General features: G+C 40.0%; 1 protein-coding gene across 1 annotated transcript in view; it reads right to left on the bottom strand.

Moving 5' to 3' along the window:
* Window positions 1-25,661, bottom strand: part of OCA2 (OCA2 melanosomal transmembrane protein) — a 259,682-nt gene that overhangs the window by 39,719 nt on the left and 194,302 nt on the right. The window contains exon 22 of the mRNA XM_067559931.1: window positions 16,879-16,972. Within this exon, the coding sequence (XP_067416032.1) occupies window positions 16,879-16,972 (94 nt within the window). The remainder of the gene's footprint in view (window positions 1-16,878; window positions 16,973-25,661) is intronic.

Raw genomic sequence — 25,661 nt, 5'->3', positions numbered from 1 at the left:
GCTGAGAATTTACAAACAAACCACAAATCCCAGTGATGATTGAACCTGGTGATTCTGGTGATAATACAAATAAAAAGAACTCTCAGCTGTGCTTGTAGCTGTTTCCATCGCTTCACACTGATTCAACAGACATTCTAGGCTTCAGAACGATGCACAAAATGACCATTCTGGAATCTTATCATATACATTCTGAGGCTCCTCTGATAAAAGGACAATAATTGCAAAACCTATATCAATAACAGAGTAAACTAAAATAGAAATCATCCCATTATGAGATGCATTTGATTTAGTGCACATGTGCAGTAAGTGCTGTGTTTCAACATTTGTCTATATGACAAAACTCTCATGATATTTCATAGTTCAACACAGAGAAACCACAATACAAAAGGGGGCCAGTGCTGTAATAGCTGAATAACAGCAAGTTAGGAATTAGTTGAATGAGAAACTTTATCTAGTGCCTGCCCACACTACTCAAAATCTCACTGGCTACCACTGTCTCCTGTTGAAACAATGAGAAGATGAAAAATACTTATTAGGTCATCATATCCTATTTCCTGCCTTCTTGAGTGCCTTGTCCGCCCTAAATTTAAGTAACTCAATCGAGAATGTCTACACATCCCATTGGACAGTACCCTACACTCTGAAAGACCTAAACCAAGATTCACCCCAGGGACTACATCTGCTTCTACTACATAGAACCTACAATAGATCTTGCTGGCATGAACTCCATGGTGTAGGGCAGAAGGCTGCATCAGAGGAAACTGATCATAATTTCTTTTGGGAGCTACAAAAGCCTGTACACCACAAAAAAGCAAGTAGTGCTGGCCATGAATGGAGTAGGGCTAGGGCATCAAAGGCAGGCACTGATTCAATTCATCCCCTCAGGAGCTTCCTTCAATATGTCACCTGTGAACCCCCACCCCTGATAATTTTTAAAGTTACCCTCTTAAGAGAAAGCCAAGAGAAGAGGCTAATAGACATAACACTGCCTGGCATTCCTCAGGATTAACTCCCCACCCCCAGGGTACATGGGAACATGGAGGTATAATGTATCTATGCCAGACTGCATGAAACTAGCCACTTAATAGTCTTGAAAGATCCCCAGATATTCAACTCCAATTCTCCGATTTTAAATTATCTTTGCTATTCTCCAGCTCAAATTCTCCTTTTGCCACTTCCTTTTGAGAACGTGAAATAAACTAGAAATTATTAGCATGGATACACTGATAAATACATTACTTTTTAAGTATTATGCTAAGGATAAGACTGCTATAGAAAACTTTGACCAAATGTTTTATGTGACTTTGCTTTATGAGGAAAATTATAGTTCAAGATACTTTGAAAACCTATGAAAGAACAGGCAGTGTGCATAAGAGCATGATGAGACAAACACAACAATATAGTGACCAGTACCTGTCACTGACAAAAGTTTTATCTGGAAATCATTAGTGTTCAAAATGATGCTGTCAAGTTATTAGATATTGAATTCGCTGAAAGAGCATATTTAGGAAGGATGACTGAGAACATATTATGGTCAATGTGACAAAAATCTTATTTTGCTCCTCACTGTTCATTGATTGATTTTGTGAGTCATGTTAAATTACTTTAAATTGGTCATGACTTATCTCATGGCATGCTTTGAATCTGATTCTTAACATAGTCCTTTACAACAATGGTCACCCGTATAATCTCTACATTTAGGAGAGACATTTATAACTAAGATAGTCTTTCTGACACCTGATGCTTGGAATGACACATTTCCACACACTTTTGACACAATTAGCATGTTTAAAATAAAGTTACCTAAAATATTTATCCTCTTATATTCCTGCTAACAATAAAAATGAAGTAATGAACAATTGTGGTTAGTAATGATCCTCTGGAATTTTTAAAAAGTAAAGTGAGTTAATTCAGGTTTTCATGCTAAATTCCAATGAAGGGTAATTGAATCCTGTCTACCCTTTTTATTTTAACAATGTATTTTAACTTCCATGTCTTATTGTTATTCAGTGTTGTGACTATGTTTTGTTAAATATGTTCCATATTTTACACTGAAGTGGCTGCATTTCATGGATAGGAGAAAACAGACACACATCCTAAATTTGGAGACTATATCTATCCCGTGAATTAGAGAGACATATTATAAATATATTTATCATTCACTTGTGCAATTTATCATGTGTTATGACCTTCCCACTAATCTGTCTCCCAGAGACTGAGTCTCACATTCCAAACCTCTGAGTATCTCCAAAGAGCCACCATTTTTCAAAAACAACCTTCCATAGATAAATTTCTCCACACTACCAAATGCAGAATATATCCAAAAATATGTCTGATTGAGACCCAGGACAGACAAGATCCAGTCCCTAAAGAAGTGGTCATCTCTTCTGCATATAAAATGTCATTTTGGGGACAAATTTCCTGGCTTCTGTAAGAGATTTTTACTCATTTACAGAAGCAGACAATTTGGCCCTAATATTTATTATTTTGTAGCCCTACAAGACTTCATACTATTAAAAAGGGGAGATTCCTGGGTTCCCAGCAGAGCCGAGCACTCACTCTGGACCTTCCGGAGGCCTCCACAATATCAGACTTTAGAATGGTGGCATTTTTGTGTGTGAAAAAGCCATTTGAGGTCCTGTTTGGAGATGTTTTGTATGTATTTATTTTATTTTTCTCTCTCTTTCTGCGTCCTGTGCATGGACACTAATGGTAAATGGTATCATCTTAATATACAGAGGGATACAAGAAATTATCCCAACATTTTTTTAACTCTCTAAAAAAATTCCTAAAATAGATTTCTGTATCATAGTATAAAGTGTACCTGATAGTGTGGTGGGGTATAAAGGTTTTATTGGCATGAGATTCTGGCATTCATGGTTTTGCCATTCATGAGTAATCCAAAGCTCCCAAACTAATGTCAATAAAGCCTTTATGCCACTCCATCATGTATTATATATACACACATATGCACACACAGATTAGATTATTTACAAACAATCTGAGCACAGGAATTTCTCAGTTTTGTTAATTATTCAGAATTATCTGTGGATTTTTACCTGTTGGTAGCACTCTGCAATCTATGCTACAGTAATTAGTTGCATATGCCACATGATAGTTGTTTTCTTCTTAGATAAACTTACCTAACTAACTAAAACAGTGCAAAATGAATGAAATATTTTACGATCAAATATGTAACATGAAAAGTGCTTTTGGTGAATTTTTTTTGCACTTATTTAGACACATACAAGTTTGAATGTGTAACGAGGATGACCACAAGAGAGTCAGAAATATGATCAAATCAAAATTCATTTTTCAATTTGAACAAATATTTTGTGTTGTGGCACTTGATGGGGCCTCCGCCCGGCACCCCTGGGTTCGGCGCTTCCCTCAGCGGTCAACCCTCGCTGAAGCCTATAGCCCCGGCTGGGGTCCGTGGGGTCTTCACCCCTTCTCTGGGGAGAGATTTGGCTGTCCCAGCTGCAGCTAGTGGGAGGTGTCCAAGCCCACCCTCTATTTCGGACACCAGCCTAGGAACCCTGATGGCAGCAGCCTCCCACTGCTGGCTTGCCTAAACTGCCACAGTCTTTTCCCTGAGCTGCTTCCCCACGCTGTTCTCCCCGGACTCTAGTAGTCACCCTCCTGGTAGTGGCAACTTTCCCCTACAGTGGTTCTGCCCCCTAGTCCACTCCCACTTCTGTTTTTTTACTCTGTTTCCTTCAGCTCCTGGCTCTTCATTCTCACCGCTCCAAACTCTCTCAGCCCTCTGAGTGGAGCAAGAGCTTTTAATAGGTCTTAGGGGAGGCCCTTAATTAGCCCCAGGTGGTCTCATTAACCTAAAGTTACCCCTTCCCAGCTGGCCCAGAACAGGGCTCTGACCAATCTGAGACTTACATATCTGCCTTCAGTGACTCTCTTAGCCACTTGGCCATACCTTATCACAATTTATAGTCAGTTTTCCCCTGCTATTCATCCACATATGTAATCTACTATTTTAGGTCTTAATCCTCCATTTCACTATACACAGGGGTACCAACATACCTGTGTAGAAGTCCACTGGGAAGTATTTAGGTCCCGATCTGGCAAATACTCATGAACATTCTAAGCTTTACCACCACTATTGACTTCACTGAAAGCTGTTCTACACTAGAAAGTTAAGACAACCCAACTACATCACTCAGAGGTATGAAAAATTCACATGCATGAAAAAAGAAGTTAAGCCAAATTAACCCCTGGTGTATACAGCGCAAGGACAATGGAAGAACTCTTCCATCAATTTAGCTACCATGTCTTGGGGAAGTGGATTTACTACAGCAATAGAAGAACTCCTTCAGTCAATGTAGTAAGTGTCTACACTGAAGCACTACACTGGCACAGCTCCAACTGTCACATTTCTAGTGTAGAGATCTCCTGAGACTTATAGTAATAAGAGTAAGCACATTTGTAAATGGTTGCAGGATCTGGGTCTTTGTGTGGATTTTATCCCAACTTTGCATTATTTTGTAATGTGTTTTTAAATTTAATTGCTCATGTACTAAGAGGGTGACATATGAATTATATGCTTCACGAAAGGTAAAACAAAAGCTATTTTTAACAACTGACTCACAACTGTTTATTCTTTTAAAGCAGAGTATGACCCAAAGCTCACTCTTTCATTTCCACATAATTTAATTGACAAACCTATTTGCTAATCCAATCAAGGACACTTCACAATTTAAAAAAAAAAAAAAAAGCAATTACTTCCATTTCCATGAACCCAACAATTTATTTCAAAAGTATTGGTTGTAATTAGAAGACCAGAAAAGCTTTACACATGCTAAACTCCATGAAATATTACACCTAATGTAGACAAATCCTATCTCAAGCTGGAAAAGGAAAAAATTTTCAGACCAAAATGCTCAAAAATACTAAATTGTTCTGCAGTTGTTTTTCTTTTTTGCTTAAAAACAAAGGAACAAATGTCATTAATTTGCATTTTCATCTTTCTTGCTGCATCTTACAAAAATGAAACCAAAGAAGCAGATAGAAAACAAAATAATCCACTATCTACTGCAAGAATGTTCATTGTTTTGGGGGTAGGAGGACTTCAGGGTGAGATTATCAAAAGTGATCACTGTTACCCTAACTCTGTTACCACTGACGTCAATGGTAAAACTCCCACTGACTTCAACTGCAGCACAATTAGGCAAATGTTGAGTACTTTTGAAAATCTCTCATTTGTTTTTCAGATAGTCACCAATAACAATTGACACCCTTTTCAACAATCTCAACAGAAAACATAATGCTTGAAGAAACACAAAGTCTGAACAATCTTTTTATCTCAGCGAGCTGAAAGTGTCCATGCTTGGGCTAATCCTAAAAGTGAATGAGACTGGGAAATCTGAACGAAGTTGGTTGAATAAATGAATTATTTAAGCATGCTAATAGTGGAAAATTTTTTACCTACCATATTCATTTTTTCTAGCAGCAGCTCCCAAAATTCTGTGATGTCCCCTGCACTCTGAAGTTTCTGGAGATGGTTCAGAGCTATAGCATGGGCATAATAATGTGTGCTGGCCACATCTCCTCCCACTTGCAGCCAAAGGAGTCACCCCAAAGCTATGTAAAACTTGTAGAAAGATATATAATTGACCAAAACAACAAATGCCTGCTCATTAACGGTACAGCAGGCAATTGTCTGCACAGTAACTGACAAATAAAAAGCTGACCCCTTGGATAACAAGCCATCCAGGGTTGGTAGAATTGTGGGAGATGATGCTAGCAGAAAGGAAATTATTAGGTAAGAAATTTTCCATTCTGTAGCCCAGCAGAAAGTTACATCTGAGAAGTAGCGAGCAGTGAAACTTAAGTAGGGAAGGATTAGGAGAAAGTAAAATGGAATGAGATAGGAAAGGAATCCCCTCCATGACAATTGTTAAAAAGGCAATACTATTTCTGGGCCACTGCCTGCAGCATCATCTTGTTGAAGGAGGCCTCTATGGAAGACAGAAAGCCCACTTTATAGTGTCTGATAAAGGTTTTAGCTGATGCTCACGTGGCCACATTGCATATCTCGGCCGTAGAAGCACTTGCTCATTCAGCCCACGAGGTTGCTACAGATCTCATGAAGTGTACCTTGATTCTTTCTGGACCAGGGATGCCTAATGCCTTGTAGGCTTCCACAATGCATAGCGTGATCCATCTAACAACAGATAGCTTGGAAGTTCTGAGTCCTTGACATGTCAGCTGGAAGGAGACAAATAGTGCCCTGACCTCCTCATGGATTTTGTATGCTTATATGTGTAAATCTTTAGGGCTTTTCTGCCATCTAAGATGTGCCACAGCTTCTCAGTCAGATGCTGTGGCCTTGGATAGGATGAGGGAAGCATGTTCTCCTGAGAGATATGGAAGGAAGAGTTCATTTTTAGGAAAAATGATTGCAGAGTTCTCAGTACCACCTTGTCATCATGGAATATGTAGTAAGGTACCTGCATAGATACAACTGCCAGCTCTGACACTCACTTGGCAGACATGACGACGACCAGTAAACAGGTTTGGATGGAGAGTTTGAATGCCAATATTGAAGTCAGAGGTTTGAAGGAGTGAGCTGTTGGGCTTTCAACACCAGGGACAGGTCCCATTTAGGAAAAGTTGGTTTGATTGTCAGTTTAGCCAGTCTGACTGCTCTGAGGAACCTAGAAACTTGGGGGTTCTCTCTGCCATCAACTGTCAGAACCAGAAGGCCTGGAAGGCGTATGGGGAGGCCCTTGTAGATGTTCCTTGGGACTGTCCACCATCTTAGAAAGTCATTCACCTGATTTGGACCAGCACCTGATCTTTCATGCACCCTAGGGATTGGTCCTATACTTTGAACAGGAAAACCTGGAGACATCTGATGTGTGATCTTGCCCATAGAGTGATCCCTCTGCACAACACCAGAAGTCCCAGTAGCTGAAGACACTGAGCTATGATTTGCCTCGTGCACTCTCACAGCATGGATATGGAATCCTGGATTTTCTAGAATGTTTTGAGTAATTGATAGATTTTCACAGCTGAGGTGTCTACATCCACTCCCAGGTGAGATAGCCTTGTCAAGTTAATCAAGGAACTTTTCTTGATGTTTATAATAAAGCCATGCACTTTCAGGAGATCCAGAGTTTGAATCATGGTGTTGTGCACCACAGCCTGGGTCGGATCTGTGATCAGGATATTATCCAGAAAGGAATTAAGATGAGTACTCTGCAACCTGAGTCTGGCTATGATCCCAACCAGCAACTTCTGAACAGCAGATGGGGATGTGGTGATATGTATCCACCAGGTCCACTGAGGTGAGGAGGTTCCCTGGGGATAAGTATGACAGAGTGGACGCTAAGGTCTCCATCTGGAATTTTGTCTTCTTCATCCACTTGTTGAGGATCTTGTGGCTGAGGATGTCTCTGACTCCCAAGAGCACTTCTGAACGATAAAGAAGATGGAGCAGAACCCTGAGAACCTTTCTTCTATGGAAATACCTTCTATTTCTCCTGTGTTCAGATATGGGAGACTGTGTTCCAGATCAATTCACACTTCACTCCATGGTCAAGAGTCATTGGATACAGGAGACTAGATGAAGAAGAGATGGGGTGGACCCCATAACTAAAGGGAGTATCCCTGATTCACTCTCTCTCTTACCTCGTTGTTTGTGGTCAGTGTTGCGCCAGTACTAAATTATTATAAATCACAGAGGTTGACATGAGACTGGTAAAGCTTAATAAGTCTGAGTGCTAAAGGATTCTGGGTGCAAGTTCCTTAGCATTAGACAGATTATATGGCAAATCACTAAGAATACATAACTTGCTCTTGGCACTGACATAAGCCATGAATGTTTATCCAGGCCCTGTGTGTAGCTGTGCTAATGTGACAGACCAACAAACATGATCAGCCAATGGCCAGTTCGCCTAGTGTGTACACATAGATGTGTGTAATGGTGAATCTGGGACTAACTGACCCTGTAGAACAGCACAGCATCAGATGCCTAGGTGAATATTTGATAACATGTACATGTCAGCTGATCCCAGTTATCCCTCCCACAATGAATTAGAAAAACAAGTCATAAATAATCACTAAATAAGGGCTAGCAGAGCATATTTTGGGGACATGTGACTCCTTTGGGAAAAGGGTATAAGTACTGGGGAATATCATGTGCCATATGGAGAAAGAGAGAAACATTCCAATTAACATCTAAAGAGGGACTTTATAACCAAGGGTCTCAGGGTAGACAACACCCTACCACAAGGGACCATTAAATAGATCAGGTACTCAAGAAGAGGAAGAACTAGAGAGTCAGGGTAGCCAAAACCCTGCTACGGGGGACTCAGAAAACAGCCCAAGTACCTAAGGAACCAAAAGAAGGAAGGAAACAGTCTCCATTTAGAATTGGTAGCAGTACCTGCTTTGTTTGTTAATCAGGATACTATGTGGGCCCAAAATAGTTACTGAGGTTTTATGCTTGGGAAATTGAGTCTTACTAAGGAGAGGCATTCTATAGTCTTTTCTGTTTGCCTGTGATGCCTGTTTTTCAATAAATAGTTCTGTATTGAAGAGATTGAATCCTGGTCTTCACTGGTATGGTTATTGGGTGCCCAGCTATGGGCACATGAATTGATCTGAATTGATCCCTGGCCCAACAGTCAACAGGGACCATTCCTCTGAAAACTGTGAAATTGTTCCTCTTTGAGTCAGATCAGAGTGGAGGCACATTTGCTCGTTGTCATGCTTTGCTCTTGGGGGCTATCGGACCACCTCTGGACTTCCTGCTCGAACCGCAGGTCCAAGACTTGCCTTGCTGTGTCTGGTTTCCTTCCTCTGAAAAGAAAGAGTGAAAGGAGCATCTCTGCCTGAGAGTTGGCTTGTACTCCCTTCTTAGAGTGCTCAATGGAGATGATAGGGTCTGCTTTGATTATTGCAGCATTTTCTGCCACTATATTACAAGCTTTTCTCCAAAGAGGAGAGATCCTGTGAACTTAGAGGAGCACATGACTTGCTTGGAGCTAGCATCTACCTTCCAGGGTCGGAGCCATATATGCCTTCAAGTCACTGAGCAGGATGCCTTAGCCCCGGCTGAGTATCTCAATACGTCCATCAAGGCATCAATCATGAATACCATTGCCAGGTCATTTTCTTAAATATAGAATTGACATCTGGGTGGTCTCTGTCCTTCAGATCCCTAAAGTCTTCCAGTCAGAATAGTAGAGCTTTCACAAAGCATGTGGCTATGAGGAATACTCTGAGGGTGGCCGAAGAAGCTTTGAAATCCCTTCTGAGTGGCTCCCACTTGTCTGGCTGTTCAGTCTTTAGGGAAGAATTCCCTTTCTAAAGGAATAACCATGTCCTTTGAGGCTGTCCATAAATTATGTAACACATTCTTGGGTGATTTTCAAGACCCAGACACCCCTTGTAACACTGAAACAAACACTCAGAATTAAAGGACCCCACCCACCCCTACATGCACTATGGAATTTATGAACAGCCTCCTTGACAGGGATGCTATTCCAGCATCAATACTTGGGTCCTCCTAAGACTATTCTTCGGTTTTTGCAGCCTGTAGAACCTCAGGTCATGCTTGTTAATGTGTTTACATGTGTCAGTTTTTTTCCCATTCTTCCTTGATGTCATCCTCAAAGAAGGGGTGAAGGGAATCATTGAATTGAGGAGGATTTGTGGGAGGGTCTGTACTTTGAGGCTTATCCTCAGGAGCCTGCTCAGGTTGGATCTGGATTGTGGCACATCCTTTTTGGACATGATCTCAAACTTCTCAGGTAGAAAAAAATGTTGCATTTTTTCCAAGTTCTACTCAGATTCAGAGCCTGAAAGCACTCCTTTCTCAGTAGAGGAGGAACTAGGGTGACCAGGTAGCAAGTATGAAAAATCAGGACTGGGAGTAATAGGCACCTATATAAGAAAAAGCCCCAAATATCAGGACTGTCCCTTTAAAATCAGGACATCTGGTCACCCCAGGAGGAACCCTGTGCCCTAGCATTGCTAAAGTCAGCTAGCTGGGAGCAGGGTAAGCATAATTTGTCCTCTGACAAGCCTGGGAAAGCTCCTTGGTATACGAAGCATCTACAGACTTTGCCTGGTGCTTACGCAGCTGCTCTGCTATGCGTGACAGGGAGCAGTGACGTTCAGTAGAAAGGTGCTGCAGGGGAGGCCAAGGGTGTCTGTGGCCACAACACTGAAGGAGGAAGGAGACTTGGAACAAAGAAAAAAAGCCCAAAACAGTTTTAAAAAAAAATTATAATGGCAAAAGAAAAAGGACAGGCGCAAATGAACCGCCATTTGATTATTGGCATGGAGGCAAAAGACCAGGCAGCGAGAAGGAGATGTGGCCAGTACATGCTGTGCCTCAGCTTTGAATCACCTCTGAAAACTGCAGAGGGGAAGGCAGCAGCCAAGACATAACAGAACTGTGGGAGACGTTGGGCTGCAGAATGCAACTTTCCCCAGGAGATCAGAGGTCAAATGTTATATCTGAATAACTCAGAAGGGACTGAAATTAGAGACTTCAGATGGGCTTGTCAATGGTGCTTAAAAAGTATGCCAAATTTGGAGGGGGGAAAAAAAGTGCAGTAGTTTTAAAGAATTTGGACATTTCCAGATAGCAATTTTGTGAAAGTACCTTGAAACTTTGCCAGTTTTTAAATGCATTTTAGGACAAATTTGTTAAGGGCACTTTGTTCCTATGCTACATTTGTGCTCATTTGAACAGAGGGATAAAGGAAGTGCCATCTGTTTTCATGGCAAGTGTTTGGCACTCTGAACTCTGGCTTCTTCTTCCTGACTAGTACATAGAGCAGTGGAGAATGGGTTCCAACAGCCTTGACCACCCACACCATAAACCCTTTCCTGCCAGTTCATTGAATCCTCCTGACAAGTAAAGAGAAGGATGATTTCAGTTAAATGCCTGGCCCCAGTGTTCAGAGTGCCACTGGGCACTTAACTGATTAACTCCAGTAGAGTTCTAGATTTTTCCTTCTGGAGCTGCATAGCTGCACAAAACTATCAAAAGCCACAAGTGAAATGAGTTTGGTTGCTTCAGTGTAATATTCCTCAGGGAATGTCTGCATTGCCAAAACCAGTACACCCGCATAGTCTGGACTCTTGATAGGCCCAGTACTAGACCAGCAGTAGTGTGGTATGATAGTTTCTTGCTCCTCAAATTCAATCTATTTTGGCAGACATCAGTTTTACAAAGTATTAGTAATAAAAGAGTCTGGGAATGTAGGCTAAATGAACTGGAAGAAACAGGACTACTACTCTCTTACAGATAATAAAGTAAGGAGATATATGTGGCTTTGCAGAGCTCAATATTTTACACAAACAATTGTTAATGTGTTGTATAAATAGAATGAACAGGCAGCAGCATTAAGACATCACATTTGTCCTCCTATGTGTGAATGACAATCATCGCTGAAGGCATCACAGTCTGTATGTGTCATTGCTCTCAAGCAGGGATAAGTGGGATATCCTACTGTAACCACTTTTGTTATAAGTATACCCCTTGGGGATAAAGCCTACTAATAAAACAATTTGTTTCTGAAACTATTACTACAAACTAATATTTTTCAAGCACTTGCAAATTACCGTTACTCCCAGTGAAGATAAAGAATATTAATTCAGCATTCTCGGTGTCATAATAAGGGATAGCAATAACATAGGAATAACAAAACATGCAAAAAATATAGCCAATATTTTTATGTTTTTACCCACTTAATTTTACTGTGAATTCTAAATTAGGTCCCAGGAGCTCATGCCAGTCCCTCCCTGCAGGCTCCCTTCTTCAAATGCCAGATCACTGTTACCCATGTAATTACTTCATTGTACAAAGTTATTCTATTCATTCTCCCCACCCAATTTATTCTACACCGTCCCAAACTCCCCATCACCAACTATCTGACTGAAATAAAATTAGTACATTTTGCCACTTTCTTTTCTATGAAACAGCTCGATCACCCACCCGGGATTTCTTGATTACATCTTTAATCACAGACAATGGTGGTGTTTTGCTACAGGGTCAAGTGGCAAACAAAACTGCTTTTAGCTCTAGAAACATTATGCTCATTCGACTTTCAGTTTATTACCCTTGACCTTGTAGAGAAGACAGGCATCCTCTATATTCTGATCTGTCTGCTACCCATTCCATCCCATCTGCATGTCTTTTTACTGTTGTAATGTTTATCTTTGTGGCCATCCACACACCACTCATATCATACTTTGCAGATAACTTTAATATATTTTCTTATATCTTTGTCCTATGGTAATAATTTTATGGAAAAATGCAAGCAATTACATCTGTGGCAAATAAATCCTGAAAGACACTGAGGATTAAAGGAGTATAGGAAATTAGGCATGAGTTTGAAATGGTATAGGCTTGCAGAAAAAGCCAGAGTAATTTAGAGATTTGTAAGCAAAGACATTAGGTCAAAGAAGAAAAGGAAAATATAGCCATTCTCTATTTACATGGCTCAAGTGAGACTGCACATGGAATATTATGTTCATTCTTGGGCTCCATATTACCCGAATGATACCAAGGAAGTTCAGAGAAGGAAAACAAACACCAACAAGAGAGATTTGCTTAAAAGGAAAGATTAAAAAGCCAGTAAGTATTGTTTGGCTAAACAATTTCTAAGGGCAGAAGGATGGGTGTAATGCAGATGGGCTGAGTTCCTATCCCCAGCAGAGTACAACATGCTGAGTCGACATCCAAACTCATTCCCTCCTCTTAATCCCCTTCAGCTATGTATCTTTATTAATAACTTAAAATCAATTATACAGCTGAACTTGGCTGTTCTTAGCTCTTCCTCCAGAAATTCCTCTGACTTAGTTCCTTCTCTCTTGAAGGATTCTCCCATTCTCAGACATCCAAGGTAGATTTTATGAGCCACAGTGACACAGCAGGAATCATTCAGTATTTACCTGCAGGTTTTTTACACCTGCTAACAATGATGTTTAACAGCAAAGTCCTGCCACCCTGTTAAAGAGGCCACAATAACAGTGTATACATCTAGGAACTGTGTGAACTCTATGAAGAAGTGGAATTACTTAATATTGTATTCACAGATTTTTAAGGTCAGAAGAGACCATTCTGATATACTGATGTAACTAGGAGAAATGGAATATAATGAAGAATTACCAGGAAAAGCTTCCTACTAGCACTCTGAAATGACTTCTAATGAAGTGGTGAAGTTTGCTCACTTGGAACTATACATTTAGACTAGATAAAACACTGGAAAATATAACATAGTGGCCAGTTCTGTATCTGAAGGAAAATGGACTAAATCTATAATGATATGAAGGGTATTTGGAATAGTCTCACATGGAGTCTTGCCAACAGATGTGAAGTCTATCATATAGCAAAATCAATCATCAGCACCAGATCAGTAGATGTTGTAAATCAACCTAGTTCCAACTGAAGTCACTGAAGCTACGGCAATTTACGCTAGCTGTTGATCTGGCCCACAAATTTGAACAACCAAATAAAACAGATACATTAATGATTAATAGCTTCTGAAAGTACTTCTTTTACTTCTATCTGGCAAGCTTCCTTCTGACTTGCACATGTAGTGCCACTAACCTGCACTTAAACATTTCATAGGGAGGGGAAATTACCAGAAACTATGATCTCACAGGAAGCGGACAGCAGAAGTCAGATTCTTAGCTGTCAATTAACTCCTCATCCTTTTGTAAGGGCAGTTCCCAAAAAATACTCAGACGAATTCCACTCTCAGTTACACCATATAACTCCACTGAAGTGACTCCATGTTTACACTGTTGTAAGTCAGAGCAGCATTTAATGCTCTGAGGGCTTGTCTTGTCTCGATGAACATTTAGTGCATGGCAAGATGGGATGTAAATCTACTTTGCACTAGCTTGCTACACACTAATTGCCCATGTGGACTCCACTGCCACATTCTAAAAGTTTCCTACTGCACTTTGTGCTGCTCCTGTTTTAAAGAAGGGTAGACCAAAGCACACAAGGGAACTTTTAGTGCATGGCAGCAAGGTCCACACAGACAGTTAGTGCACAGCATACTAGTGCAAGGTAGAGTTACACTCCTGCTTGCTGTGTACTAACTAGTCACCTAGACAAGCCCTGAGACACAGCAGCAGCTGCTAGGTTCTGAATGCATCCTGAAAAAATCAGTATTCTATCTATTACTGTGTTAGGGAAGGAGTGATTCAACTTCCCCTCGATGATTTCTCTTTGAGTTTGAAATGTTATAATTAGTAGGGCTGGCCAAAAATTTTCCATCAAAACTGTTTTTCAATGGAAAATTTAGTGTTTGAGTAAATTCAATTTTCCATGACAAATGTATGCTTTCCCTGGAAAATTTTTAACTTTTGTTGAAAAACTGAACACCTGAAAACTGAAAACTTCAGTTTTCAGCTACAAAATTTTCACTTTGAAAAGGTGCCTCATGGGGATTGTAGTTCAGTAGTCTCATTTCCCAATTTTGCTTTATGGGCCAGGTTCCCCAGCTGGACTACAACCTTTCTCCCCTGCCCTCCCAGGATGGTGTGTCATGAAGTACCGTGGTGCTTCAACAAAATGTGGTCAACATGGAAATCAAGTCCAGCTGGGGAAATTTTTCTGTTTTCAATTTTTCTCCCAAAACTCAAAATTTTCAATGGAAAAGCTAAATCCTAAAATGACAATCTGAATGTCTGCAAATGTGCACAGAGCAATCCAAAATAAGTCCATCATTTCTGCCACTATTTTTGTACAAGTACTTGTTTATAATTTTTTAAAAGTATACTACCAATCACTGTGCATCACCCTAGCTGCATAAGAGTCTAAAAGGTCCTAAAACTGAAAATTGTGACCGAGATCTGATTTGCATTATGTCCTTCTGAAACTCATGATCAGAAGACTGTGGATATTAGGATCAAAAGGAGTAGTATGGGTCAAATTCTGCTAAGCAGCTTGTGTTTGGGGATTTGTCAGGAATTTAAGCAACAGCTCTCATACTGGCATTACCAATGGCTCAACTCCAGATTCTGCCACAGGGTTCACATGCAGGTTTGGTGGCTTTCACAGATTCAGCACAAGGGAAAGCAGGAGGGGCGGGGAGGCAATGAAAAAAACAAAAAGGAAAAAAGGACAGAAATTATGGGAAAAAGTTTCCTGTTTTCTCTTCTCCAAATATGCAAGTTAAGTGGTAAAAAATGAACAAAATATGGTATTCCTGCTAAATCAACTGTAATTTACTCTTTAAACTGGGCTTGATTTTTAGCCCTACTTCTCCCAATTCACATCAATTCCTCCTATCATCATCTTAAAACCTAGAGGAGCCTGAAAATATATTAAATGGCAAAATGCAATAAGTGCTAGTTTTAGTCCCTTAAATGTCTTCTGACTACCTTAAATTAAGTATAGAGAGGCTCAAATTGTTAAATCTTTTACCAGAAACTCCTTACATTTTTAGTCACAACAGCCAGACTATTATACTCTTGGTCAAACTGAGGAATACCTTGCTCCTATTCACTTAAGTGGGACCAATTTATGGAATAAGTTGCTATTCAGTATGAGCAAGGGTATCAGACTATGGCCCAGTGATACAGGGGATGTTCATAACAATATACAAATAAGAACAGAAACAATAATTCTGAAATATGTTGAACAAACTACTAAAAATTCATTTTAATATTAGTACAGGGTTTAAGACAAAATATTAGAAATGGTCCAATATAAGATGCCAAGACTTTGCTTCAACCATGGCCTCCATAGTCCTCCCTCATCTTGCTTCATTTCTAATATGCCTTTCTACTTTATGTATCGTCAGTGTAAAAAAATCTTTCAACTCCCTGTTTGTGCACTACTCACTGTAACTGAAATCAGAAAATGGATCTATTTTATTCCACCTTCCCCAGATTTTCTCTTCAAAGGTACTCTATGGTCACCAGTTCCAGTGAACCTTCACCAAAAAAACCTATACTTGTCCATTTTTCCCTTAAATCCCTCCAATTTGTCATTAAAGTCTTTAACTTAAATGTTTTCATTCTCCAAACTACATTTTAATACATATTGTCTCAATGACCTTCTTCCATTCACCATTACCTCCCTCTCTTGTTCAAGATGGCATAACATTCTTAAGGCAACTACAGCAATTGGTTACCTGAAAAAGTAAATTTAATAGATTTGATACAGATATCTTTTGCTGATGTAAATCAGTGTTGCTCCAATGACTTCAGGGCAGCTACACCAACACCGATTTACATCTGCTTAAGGTCTGGCACCGTATGTATTTTGTCTTTGTTAATGAAAAATAGAAGCTGTAAATGAATAAAAGAAGTCACCATCATGTGACCAGCAAATGCTCCACTGACCATAATTTGAAAACCACTGGCCTAACTTCTCACTCATTTGTCTTTCTCATAATGAAATCCTTAGAAGTCAATGTTGTGGTACTGATGCTTCATTACACCAGTTTTACACTGGTGTAACTTCACTGAATTCAATGGAATTATGCTGGCTTTACGCCAAATCTTCTAGGCAGTGCCCAGGTACCAATCTTCCTGTTGGAATTAACAAGTCAAAGTCTTGTATCCAACTGAAGTCAGGTACACTTTCTGAAATCTTATCTTCAGACTCTCTATTCCTTGAGGAGCTCTACTTCCACCGGAATTGTTTAGAACTGACAACTTTGCGTAGCCATGTTTGTGGTTCTTGGCTAATCCCAGCAATAAAGATATAATTTGTCTTACTGCAGTTGGTCCACGTGCTGCTTGTCAACTCTCTGCTAACGTCTTTAAATGTTAACTAAGCTTGTTGCTTTAATTTATTTTTATATCAGGCTTCCAGTTACATTTATTGAAGGGAAAATTAAACAGAAATGTAAAGTAACAAATCTAAAAATGTACCTGAAAAATTCCATGAAAGAGAAGCCATAGCCATGCTGTTCTGCAATTCCTGCACAAACAACATTTGCAGATGCGCCGATCAATGTCCCATTACCTGCAATTCAAAAAAATGAATGCCTGTTTATATTTGTCCTTTGCTTTGTCATTCAGTTAGTCTAGGTTGAAGACTTTAGACCTGCTAGTTAGAAAAGAAAAATCAATTCTCTTGCATATACCTGAAATGAAGCCATCTCAGCAATAACTCACAGCCTATAAATAGCTTAATCCTTTCATAGATAAGCTTCAGACCATCCTCAGATTCATAGCAAGAAAAGAGAATGGGAATGAAACATAACAATGTTGTCAAAATGACACCAATGACCTATATTCAGAGAAACTTTCTAATTATTGGTTTTATATACAGAAAGGTGCCATCAAGACAAAATGAAGACAAAGGGAAGGAAGCACATTTCTGCAACAGTATGTTGAACTATTGATTGAGGGTACTAGGAAAATAGATGCATTTCTTCTACATTTACATGAGACTGGCAAATGAATCTCTTACATTTTCATCTCTTCTTTACATATACAACTAGCGATATTTTAAATAACTTGTAATAGGATACAGCATGCTGGCAGGAACAGATGCTGTTCAAAGTCTCTCTACTAAAGTGGAATTTCAGTACTAAAGAGGTGCAATTTATAAACAGTGAACTGCAAATGTTTTGTCACTTTGAAACCCTTATCCAAATCATCAGCTTGTGTAAACCAGCATAGCTCTAATAATCAATGGTGCTATGCCAATTTATACTTCTCCCCCCAGAGGTACCAAAGTGTTGTGCTGTACTTTAAAAATGTGTGTACCTTTGTGGGAGAGGTACACACCACACCTTGTTCCTTCCCAGTTCTTTCAAGTAAATGAGCTTCTCCCATTCCATTTCAAAACACTCCATCATATCATGGAATAAAGAAATAAGTTATTCATGTATCCAAAGTGTCCAATTCATTATCCAAAGCTATAGATTGGGAAGACCTGCTGGTACTTGATAAAAGTCACGGTAGAAGTTGACTCTACCAGTCATAACAGGTGTCCTTTGACAAGATATCTGACTTGCAGCATAGCTGGGAAAATTACAGAGCTTCCAGCATCCTCTTCTCTAGTCTAAATGATATTTTGAGCAAAAGGGGCAGCCTTCTAAAAGAGGGCTTCTTCAAAGCATAGCATAGCAACTCATCTGTTGTGTCCAATGGCAGTGTGTTAGGAAACCATTGTTCTAAGCGTGTATTTTTCTTGTGCTCCCTCTGACCTAAGATCATTCTTACATTTTGATCCTGTTATTCATTGCTGTACTGAGATTTTTCTGGTTTGACTTTGAGAGAACTAGATCAGAAAGTAATTAAAACTGAGGTTAATTGTTTTGACTTAGTAAATATTTTGGGTCCTCCAGAGCTCAGCTTACAAAATAATAGAGCTGGGAAAAGGCAGTCACATGATTTTATAAATATTCATATGCTGTGTCTGGAGATTGCAGTGACTAAGCCAGCAAACTTTCTATCATGAATCATTATTTTGTTCATATAGCTTTCCATATCCCAAAGGGCTCAGCAATACCAATACATATATTCTAAGACACAGTACAATAAAACATCGTCTTAACATTCAATCAAAATAAAACTGTGGGATTCAGATATAGGAAAAGAATGGAAGGGTGTGAGTGTTGTGAAGTAAAAAATACAAAGCCAAGAGGGATTCTACTAAAAATAACCTTGTGGTGAGGGGGAAGATTTATCTTCTTTAAAAGAAAAAGCATAAGAAATGGATTGGCTCAGGTAATAAATTAATAAAATATTAAGAGATTTAGCAACCAAATGGCCAAATTAGTCATTTTGCCTCTTTGGCCTGATTCCCTGCTATTTTACTCCAATTTTACACCAGCAATGGAGTTCTAGCACAGTAAGACTGGAATAAAACAGTGGTTACTTCATTGATAGTCAATAAGGAACATGGGGTAAACATAATAAGATCACACTCAAGCCACCAAGTTAGCATGCTGCTGCTGCATTCTGGAAAAGCTACAAGGATAGGGATTCACTGCTAACAGCCTCACAATCACTACCTAGGTAGTTATATGGCCTTAATCACTTTATAATCTCCAAATGCCTCGTAAAAATGAATTGATTTTATCTTCTTAACAACCTTGCAAGGTTGGAAATTTTACAGATAGGGAACTGAGGCACAAACTAGACAAAGTGTCTTGTCCAATGTCCTACAACGTTTGTGGTTAAGCAAGGAACTGAAATCAGGTCTTCTAAGTCCAGTCCAGCTTCCTTCTATGTTAGAAGCATACTTCCTACTCTCGGCCTTGTGTTGTTGTAAATTCATCATGGGATTAATAAGGACCCAGCCTGTGCAAACGGTACAATTAGAAAAAGCACTTTCACACCGGGCCCAATGCCTGGCTTTAAACAGAAAAAACGTAATCTAAAGTGGCAATTTGGTGACTCTACAAAAAAGAAAACTAATTTACTATATTTCCTTGCTTATAGAAAGTTAAATGTTTTTTCAAAAGTTTGTATATGCTTCTTCAGCTCCACCATCCTTCATCTCTTTTAATGATAATTGAATTATTTCCTTCCTACAGCCCCCCCTGGATTCTGTTTTTTCTATTTCTTAATTATCACATTTTTTCCTATATTTCCCTCTTTCACTTGGGATTGCTTTTCTTTTATATTAAGTTTTATAGTTCCATACTGGCTTTCTTTTCTCTGCTCCTGCACCAGGAAGGAACAGCTTTGTGAAACAATAAGTAGACACACCTTTTTTGTTACACCTCCTTTACAGTCCCTTAATTTCTCTCCATTTCCCACATTTGTGTCCCTCAGTGACAAAAGATATGCTCTAGTTCAAAAGGCATTATTTCAGGGAAATCCTATGGTCTGTGCTATACAGGAGTCAGACTAGATGATCACAGTGGTCTTTTCTGGCCTTAGGATTTATGAATCTATAGTATTTCCATGGAGAAAAATAAGGTAAGCTTTTCACCCCACTGTTAAGGCCTTGATTCTGCATATGGGGATGGCCATTCTACCCACCAGGAGAGTTCCACTGATGTCACTGGGACTTCATGCAGGTGCAAGGGTGCACCCACATGGATCCTTTCAGAGTATCAGGGCCTAAAGTTATAACACCATGGAGTATTCTATTTGTGGTACCAAGACTGATTTGCTGCATTGCCCCTCGCCTCTGCAAAATGACACACATACTACTAATAGTAGAGAGAAAAACTGAATGACAGTGCAGCAGAACCAAAATAGTTGGTACAGAACCTTCAGAAATGCATCTACAACCCAAGTAGTATCTGTCATTTCAGGGCATCTATCAAATTCACAGTTAGTGTCCTCACTCCATCTCTGACTCTAAATACATTAAGAAATACTTATTTAGAGAAATTAAACTGAACTTATGTCTTACAGGTACACTGGTACAAGATATCAAAAGAAGGGAAAGACTCAAGAAATAGATCCAAAAGCAAATAGAGAGCAAAACAAATAAAATTCATGCTGTTAAAGGAATCAAGTGGGGAAGCTTAAAGAATTTTTAATGCCAAAACAATTCAAACTAATCACTAGACTACTGTCCCCAAACACTTTCACAAGAGATTTCTGCTTTGACTGTAGCATATTTCTTTGCCAAATAACACCTCCAAAAGAAACAGTAGTATGGTAAAATGATGAATCTACGTCTTTCTTCAGATTAAGAAAATAAAACTGACAATATCCTTGTGTCTCACTGTTGTATCTAAACACTGTGGGGATCTCCAAATAGCAGGAGATTTTACATACTGTATATGAACTGCAATAATGCCTAAGCATAATGAGGCATTATAGAAAGAGTTTCTGTCTTTGCAATGAATTTATTTCCCACAGTGGGTTTAAGTTGGGGGAAATCATCTTAAATGCTATCTGAAAGTAGCAAGGTTTTTTCATTTGTTTGGTTTTGGGTTTGTTTGGTTTTTGTTTTTAATTTGTTTCTTTTTTGCTGATGTTCTCTATGTTTGTGTGGTTTATTTAGGTTTTTGTCTTTGCTGGCTTCAGGAATTAAACTGAAATCAACAAGAAAGACAAAAACTTTTGTTTCCTCTTCTTTTAATTTCTATCTTTGTAGAAGGCTAGGAATTTGATAGTGAAAAAGCAATTTTGCAATCACAGAATCAAGCTAATGTACATGAGAACCCATACAGATATCCAGTTCATTCAGGTTGATGTTTTGGTAAACACGGATTAAATATATCTCAGGAATCCACAAAATCATTGCATGACTACTAAAGGATAGCAAGGGCTAAAGGGTATTGCACAGACTTTTACTCATTTCGTTTACTTATTTGCTTATTCACAATGTTATACAAAGACATGTCAAAGGGCAACAATGCAACAGCCCCTATTCTTATGGTTCTCTTGACTTAACGACATCTATTATAATCTGTTCATATTTAACATGGGGCAATTGTTTTGTAAAAAGATTAATTACCATGTTATAAATACAGTGTTTCTCATTTAAATGATTTGTGAGTTCTTTTAGGCAGGGATTAGTATTGTTTATATACTGCCTAACGCAATGGGGATTCTATTCTTGACTGGGACATTTAAACACTACTGTGGTTCATATAAAATATGATAATTAATAAACATTGCATTTAAAAGGATTTTTTAACTTTTGTGCTACAAATATTGCCCCAAATTTCCTCCCGATCAGTTTGACGTTGGTAACCATGAGATACTAACGATCCACTTCAGAGCAGAGAGAATCCGTTAAAATGGCTTAAGACCTTCCTGGAGGATCGCACCCAAAGAGCAATGATAGAATATGTTGGAGGCCCAGTACAATGTAAGTTGCCTGACCACTGTCCTACAGACCTAGCATAGCTTCATTTGCTTGCTTGGCTATTCTGACCCCTGAAGCATGACATCTTCTGGTTGGCAAAAATAAATAGAACTACTGAGTAACCTTGCAAATGTCTCAGTTTCTGCATACCACGGCACATAAAACAAAATACACAACATGTATGCTTGCAGCTGCACATAAACAACGGTAATAAAAATAAGTTACCCTTAAACCTCTGGGGGTACACTTTTTCATCGCCAAGGGGAATATTTTTTACACTGCCCCTCCTATCACCAAATGTTGTTTTAACAACCCCAATTATCATCATAAAAATAAAATACAATCAAAAATAAAAACCCAATGTAAGTAATTAACATATATAATAATAAACAAAAATAATTAAATAAAAGCTATTTATAAAAAAAATATTAAAAATTATTACTTAACAAAAAAGCGCGCTCCATCAACTCCTAACTCCGCAAACCAAAAAATCTACTAGCTCCTTGACAGGGCCCCTAAAAAAAGCCATTCCTATATACAGCCTTCTAAGTAACTGCTTAGCTCTCCAGGCTTAGTAAATATAATATATTGTAGTTAATTTTAAACTAGCTAATTCAACTGGTATATCTATTAAAAATCTTGCACATTAAACCTTATTAATCTGCAAATCAGGCATACCGAGTCTCACTGGTATTCACACTGACCACTAAGCATCCAGTATCAACAGAATAGACTCATTTTACTGTAGGACTGCTATAGTTTTGTACAGTCATTATGCAGAAACAAGAGAAAAGTTATTTGCAGGATATTTGTTGAGGAGAGTTGGGGATAAATATATTTCTGATCTATTTTTCAAGGCACTTAAGGTCCTGAATTGTCAGTTCTGCCTGTATATTCAGATTAATATTCATACAAGAAGTGTAAAAGCCTAGATTAGCCCCAAGTACAAGAAAATAATTTGACAGTTTAGGCCAAGGATAAAACAATTAAGAAAGATTCAGAAACAAAAGCCACATATTTAAATGAATTCTAGGTATGCCCAGCCTTTGCCTTCCTTTTTCCAGCTGACTGAGAATGCAACTGGGAGGGTGACCAGACATGTGGTTTGGTAGGCCAGATTTGGTAGTTCCATTGTCTGGATATTGGTTCAGTTCATGTGACAAGAAGGTAGGAGCACCAAAAATTTTCAGGGTGAGTGTGTTCCAAGCAGCAAATCTACATAACGTACAAAGGTCCAAAAATTGTGAGTCCATCATTCAATGAGGGGGCCTGTTCCAGGTTCCAGTTTGAGTAATGTTTTGTGTTTGTATGGCTCTGAAACTTGGGCCACCACAGAAACACAAATGTGTCAGCTGAACACTTTCAACATGAAACATCAACGATGTATTGAAGGCAGATGGTGGTTTCATCACATTATGAATGAGGATATCAGGCATTGGACAAACCAGCCTCCAATGTCTTCTCAAGTGACTCAACGAGCTATCTGCTCTGTATGCCAGAGTCCAGACCAGCCTGTCAGCTTTATGAGTTCAATTGCACAAAAGTGGATGGAGAAGACCTCATGGATGGCTTCACAGACGCGGGAGGGATACCGTGGCTGCTGATCTTGCCCATACCTTAGCCTTAGTATAGAGCAGACTGCAACATTGGCAGGAGACCCGTCTCTCTGGAATCAGGTGATCTGAAGTGTGCACTCTACACACAGGTGAATTAATTAGTTAATTGCCAGATATCCTGTCTTCCCTTCCACTATTCTGCTCCAACCTATACCTACTCAACTTCCCCTCCCTTTGTGGTTCTCCCAATTCCCCTTTGATTTATTGCCCTTTGCCACTCAGCTCTTAGCACTGTATGGAATCTGAACCCAGAACATGTGTGTGTTACGTCTGATTCACCTCCTGGCTCTCAGTCCCTCCTCTCATCCCCCGGGAAAATTTGAATTTTCATTTCCTGTGCAGCCAGCATGGAGAGAGCTTTGTAGCTGAATTCATCATGGCTACTGCAAGGCCCAAACGCACTCCAGCATGGAATTTGGACATTTACGGGAAGATATCCCAGGGCATGTTGGAGAAGGGGCACAACAGGGATGCGCAGCAGTGCCACATGAAGATCAAGGAGCTACGGCAGTCATATCAAAAAGCCAGGGAAGCTAACAGCCGTTCTGGCTCCTCACCCAAAACATGCCACTTCTACAAGGAGCTGCATGCAATTCTTGGCGGTGACCCCACCATGGTGCCGCCACGCAGCATCGATACCTCCGCTGGATCCCAGTCCAGGGAGGATGATGAGGACTCCATGGACAAGTAGGAGGAGGAGAGCAGGGTGCAGGAGAGTGGGATGTCCTTTCTCTCAGACAGTCAGGACCATCTTCCTGATCCCAGAGCAGTCCAGCAACACACAGGACAGCAATAATGATCCCGGGGAAGGCACATCTGGTGAGTTATTTTTTCTTCTTAGCAGTTATGTCCTTTGAAATGGGGGGAGAAGGGGATTTCAGGCGTTTAGCGGACTTTACTGGGGGGTTACTCCCAGAACAGATTATTTATGTGATGAGATATGCTCTGAGAATCATCCGTTGATATCTCAAGAAAACTTTCATTTAGGTAATTTGTTATCCTTTGTACAAGGTTTCTTCCTCCCCAGTAGGATACTTTGCCATGCCACGCTGCAATCAAGGGAGCCGGCATCATGGCGGAACACAGCATAGCAGCATAAGGGCCAGGCTGGTACCCTGCTGCGTGCTGCAAATCTTCCCTTTCCTCGTGCGTTACCCTCAGGAGACTGATATCGCTCATGGTCAAGGGAAGACAGTACATGTTTAAAGTACCCAAGCTATACAGCAGATACCCTCTACCTCTCAAGTCCCTTTTTTATTGGCTTACTGAGTCACTTAAATAATTTTCCAAAGGTATCTGACGAGACTATTAACCAGCCTTTGCTGTCCTCAGCTACACTGTGGCCACCTTGTCCCAAAATGGTCATCTTAATTAAACTGTGGCTCCCGGTCAGCCCTCTCATGCAGATGCTCGGAATGGAATGCGGGTCTGGTTTAGCCTTGTGCACACTAAGGGGAGTATTTTATACATTGTTACATTTGCTTCAGTTTTCTGGGTCTGCTAACAATGCCAACGTTGCGCATTTCTTTTCGTTCTGTAAATACCTCGGCTTTGCCCCTGCCTCCCCCCCCAGAACTGCTGCCTAAAGACTATCGCAGATCAGAAAGAGGAAAAAAGTCGCAGGACGACATGTTTGGCAAGCTCGTGACTGCCTCCGTGGCCACTGAGACAGAGCTCCGAGCATGGCGGTTGACCTTGTCCCAGAACATGGACGTGGACAGGGAGAATCAAAGAGCGATGCAGGAGCATGAACACAGTACCCAGCAGGAGTCCCGCTTCAGCCCCTCCAGAACACTCCTCCACCTATGGCTTTGCTGCCCTCCCCCACCCCCAAGCAGTCTTGGAAGAGAATGGCTGGGCTGCAGTACGTGGTGAACTCCACCCCGGTGGAGGCAAGCAGAAAGCAGTGGTGGCCACGCTGACAGCTGTCCTGCAAGCAACCACACTACTCCTTGAGACTGTGAATGAACACTCACACCCTGCCCCCACCAACTTGAATGTTCATAAATAAAAGTTTGCATCATTTCAATATATGTCTCTTTATTAATTCATAGCTCGTTCGGGGAGGGCTTTGGAAGGAACTGATATCGATGTTGGCAAGGGCACACAACATACAGAAAACATTACTGCATCTCATTGCAGAACCTGGTTTTCAATGCTTCCTGAAGGCAAAGCGCTCTGCGGTTGGCTCTGAGCGTATTGCTGCCATCTGGCTGCTCAAAATTGGCGGCCAGTCTTTCTGCCTCCACAGCCCAACCCTGGGGGAACTTTTCTCCCTTTGCTTCACACACATTATGAAGAACACA

The sequence above is a fragment of the Emydura macquarii genome, unplaced genomic scaffold (assembly GCF_026122565.2).
Source record: "Emydura macquarii macquarii isolate MOO-44397 ecotype Brisbane River unplaced genomic scaffold, CSIRO-AGI_Emac_v2 contig_2207, whole genome shotgun sequence".
NCBI lineage: Eukaryota > Metazoa > Chordata > Testudines > Chelidae > Emydura > Emydura macquarii.
Note: the sequence above shows the minus strand (reverse complement) of the source record. Positions and strands in the feature narration are given on the sequence as shown.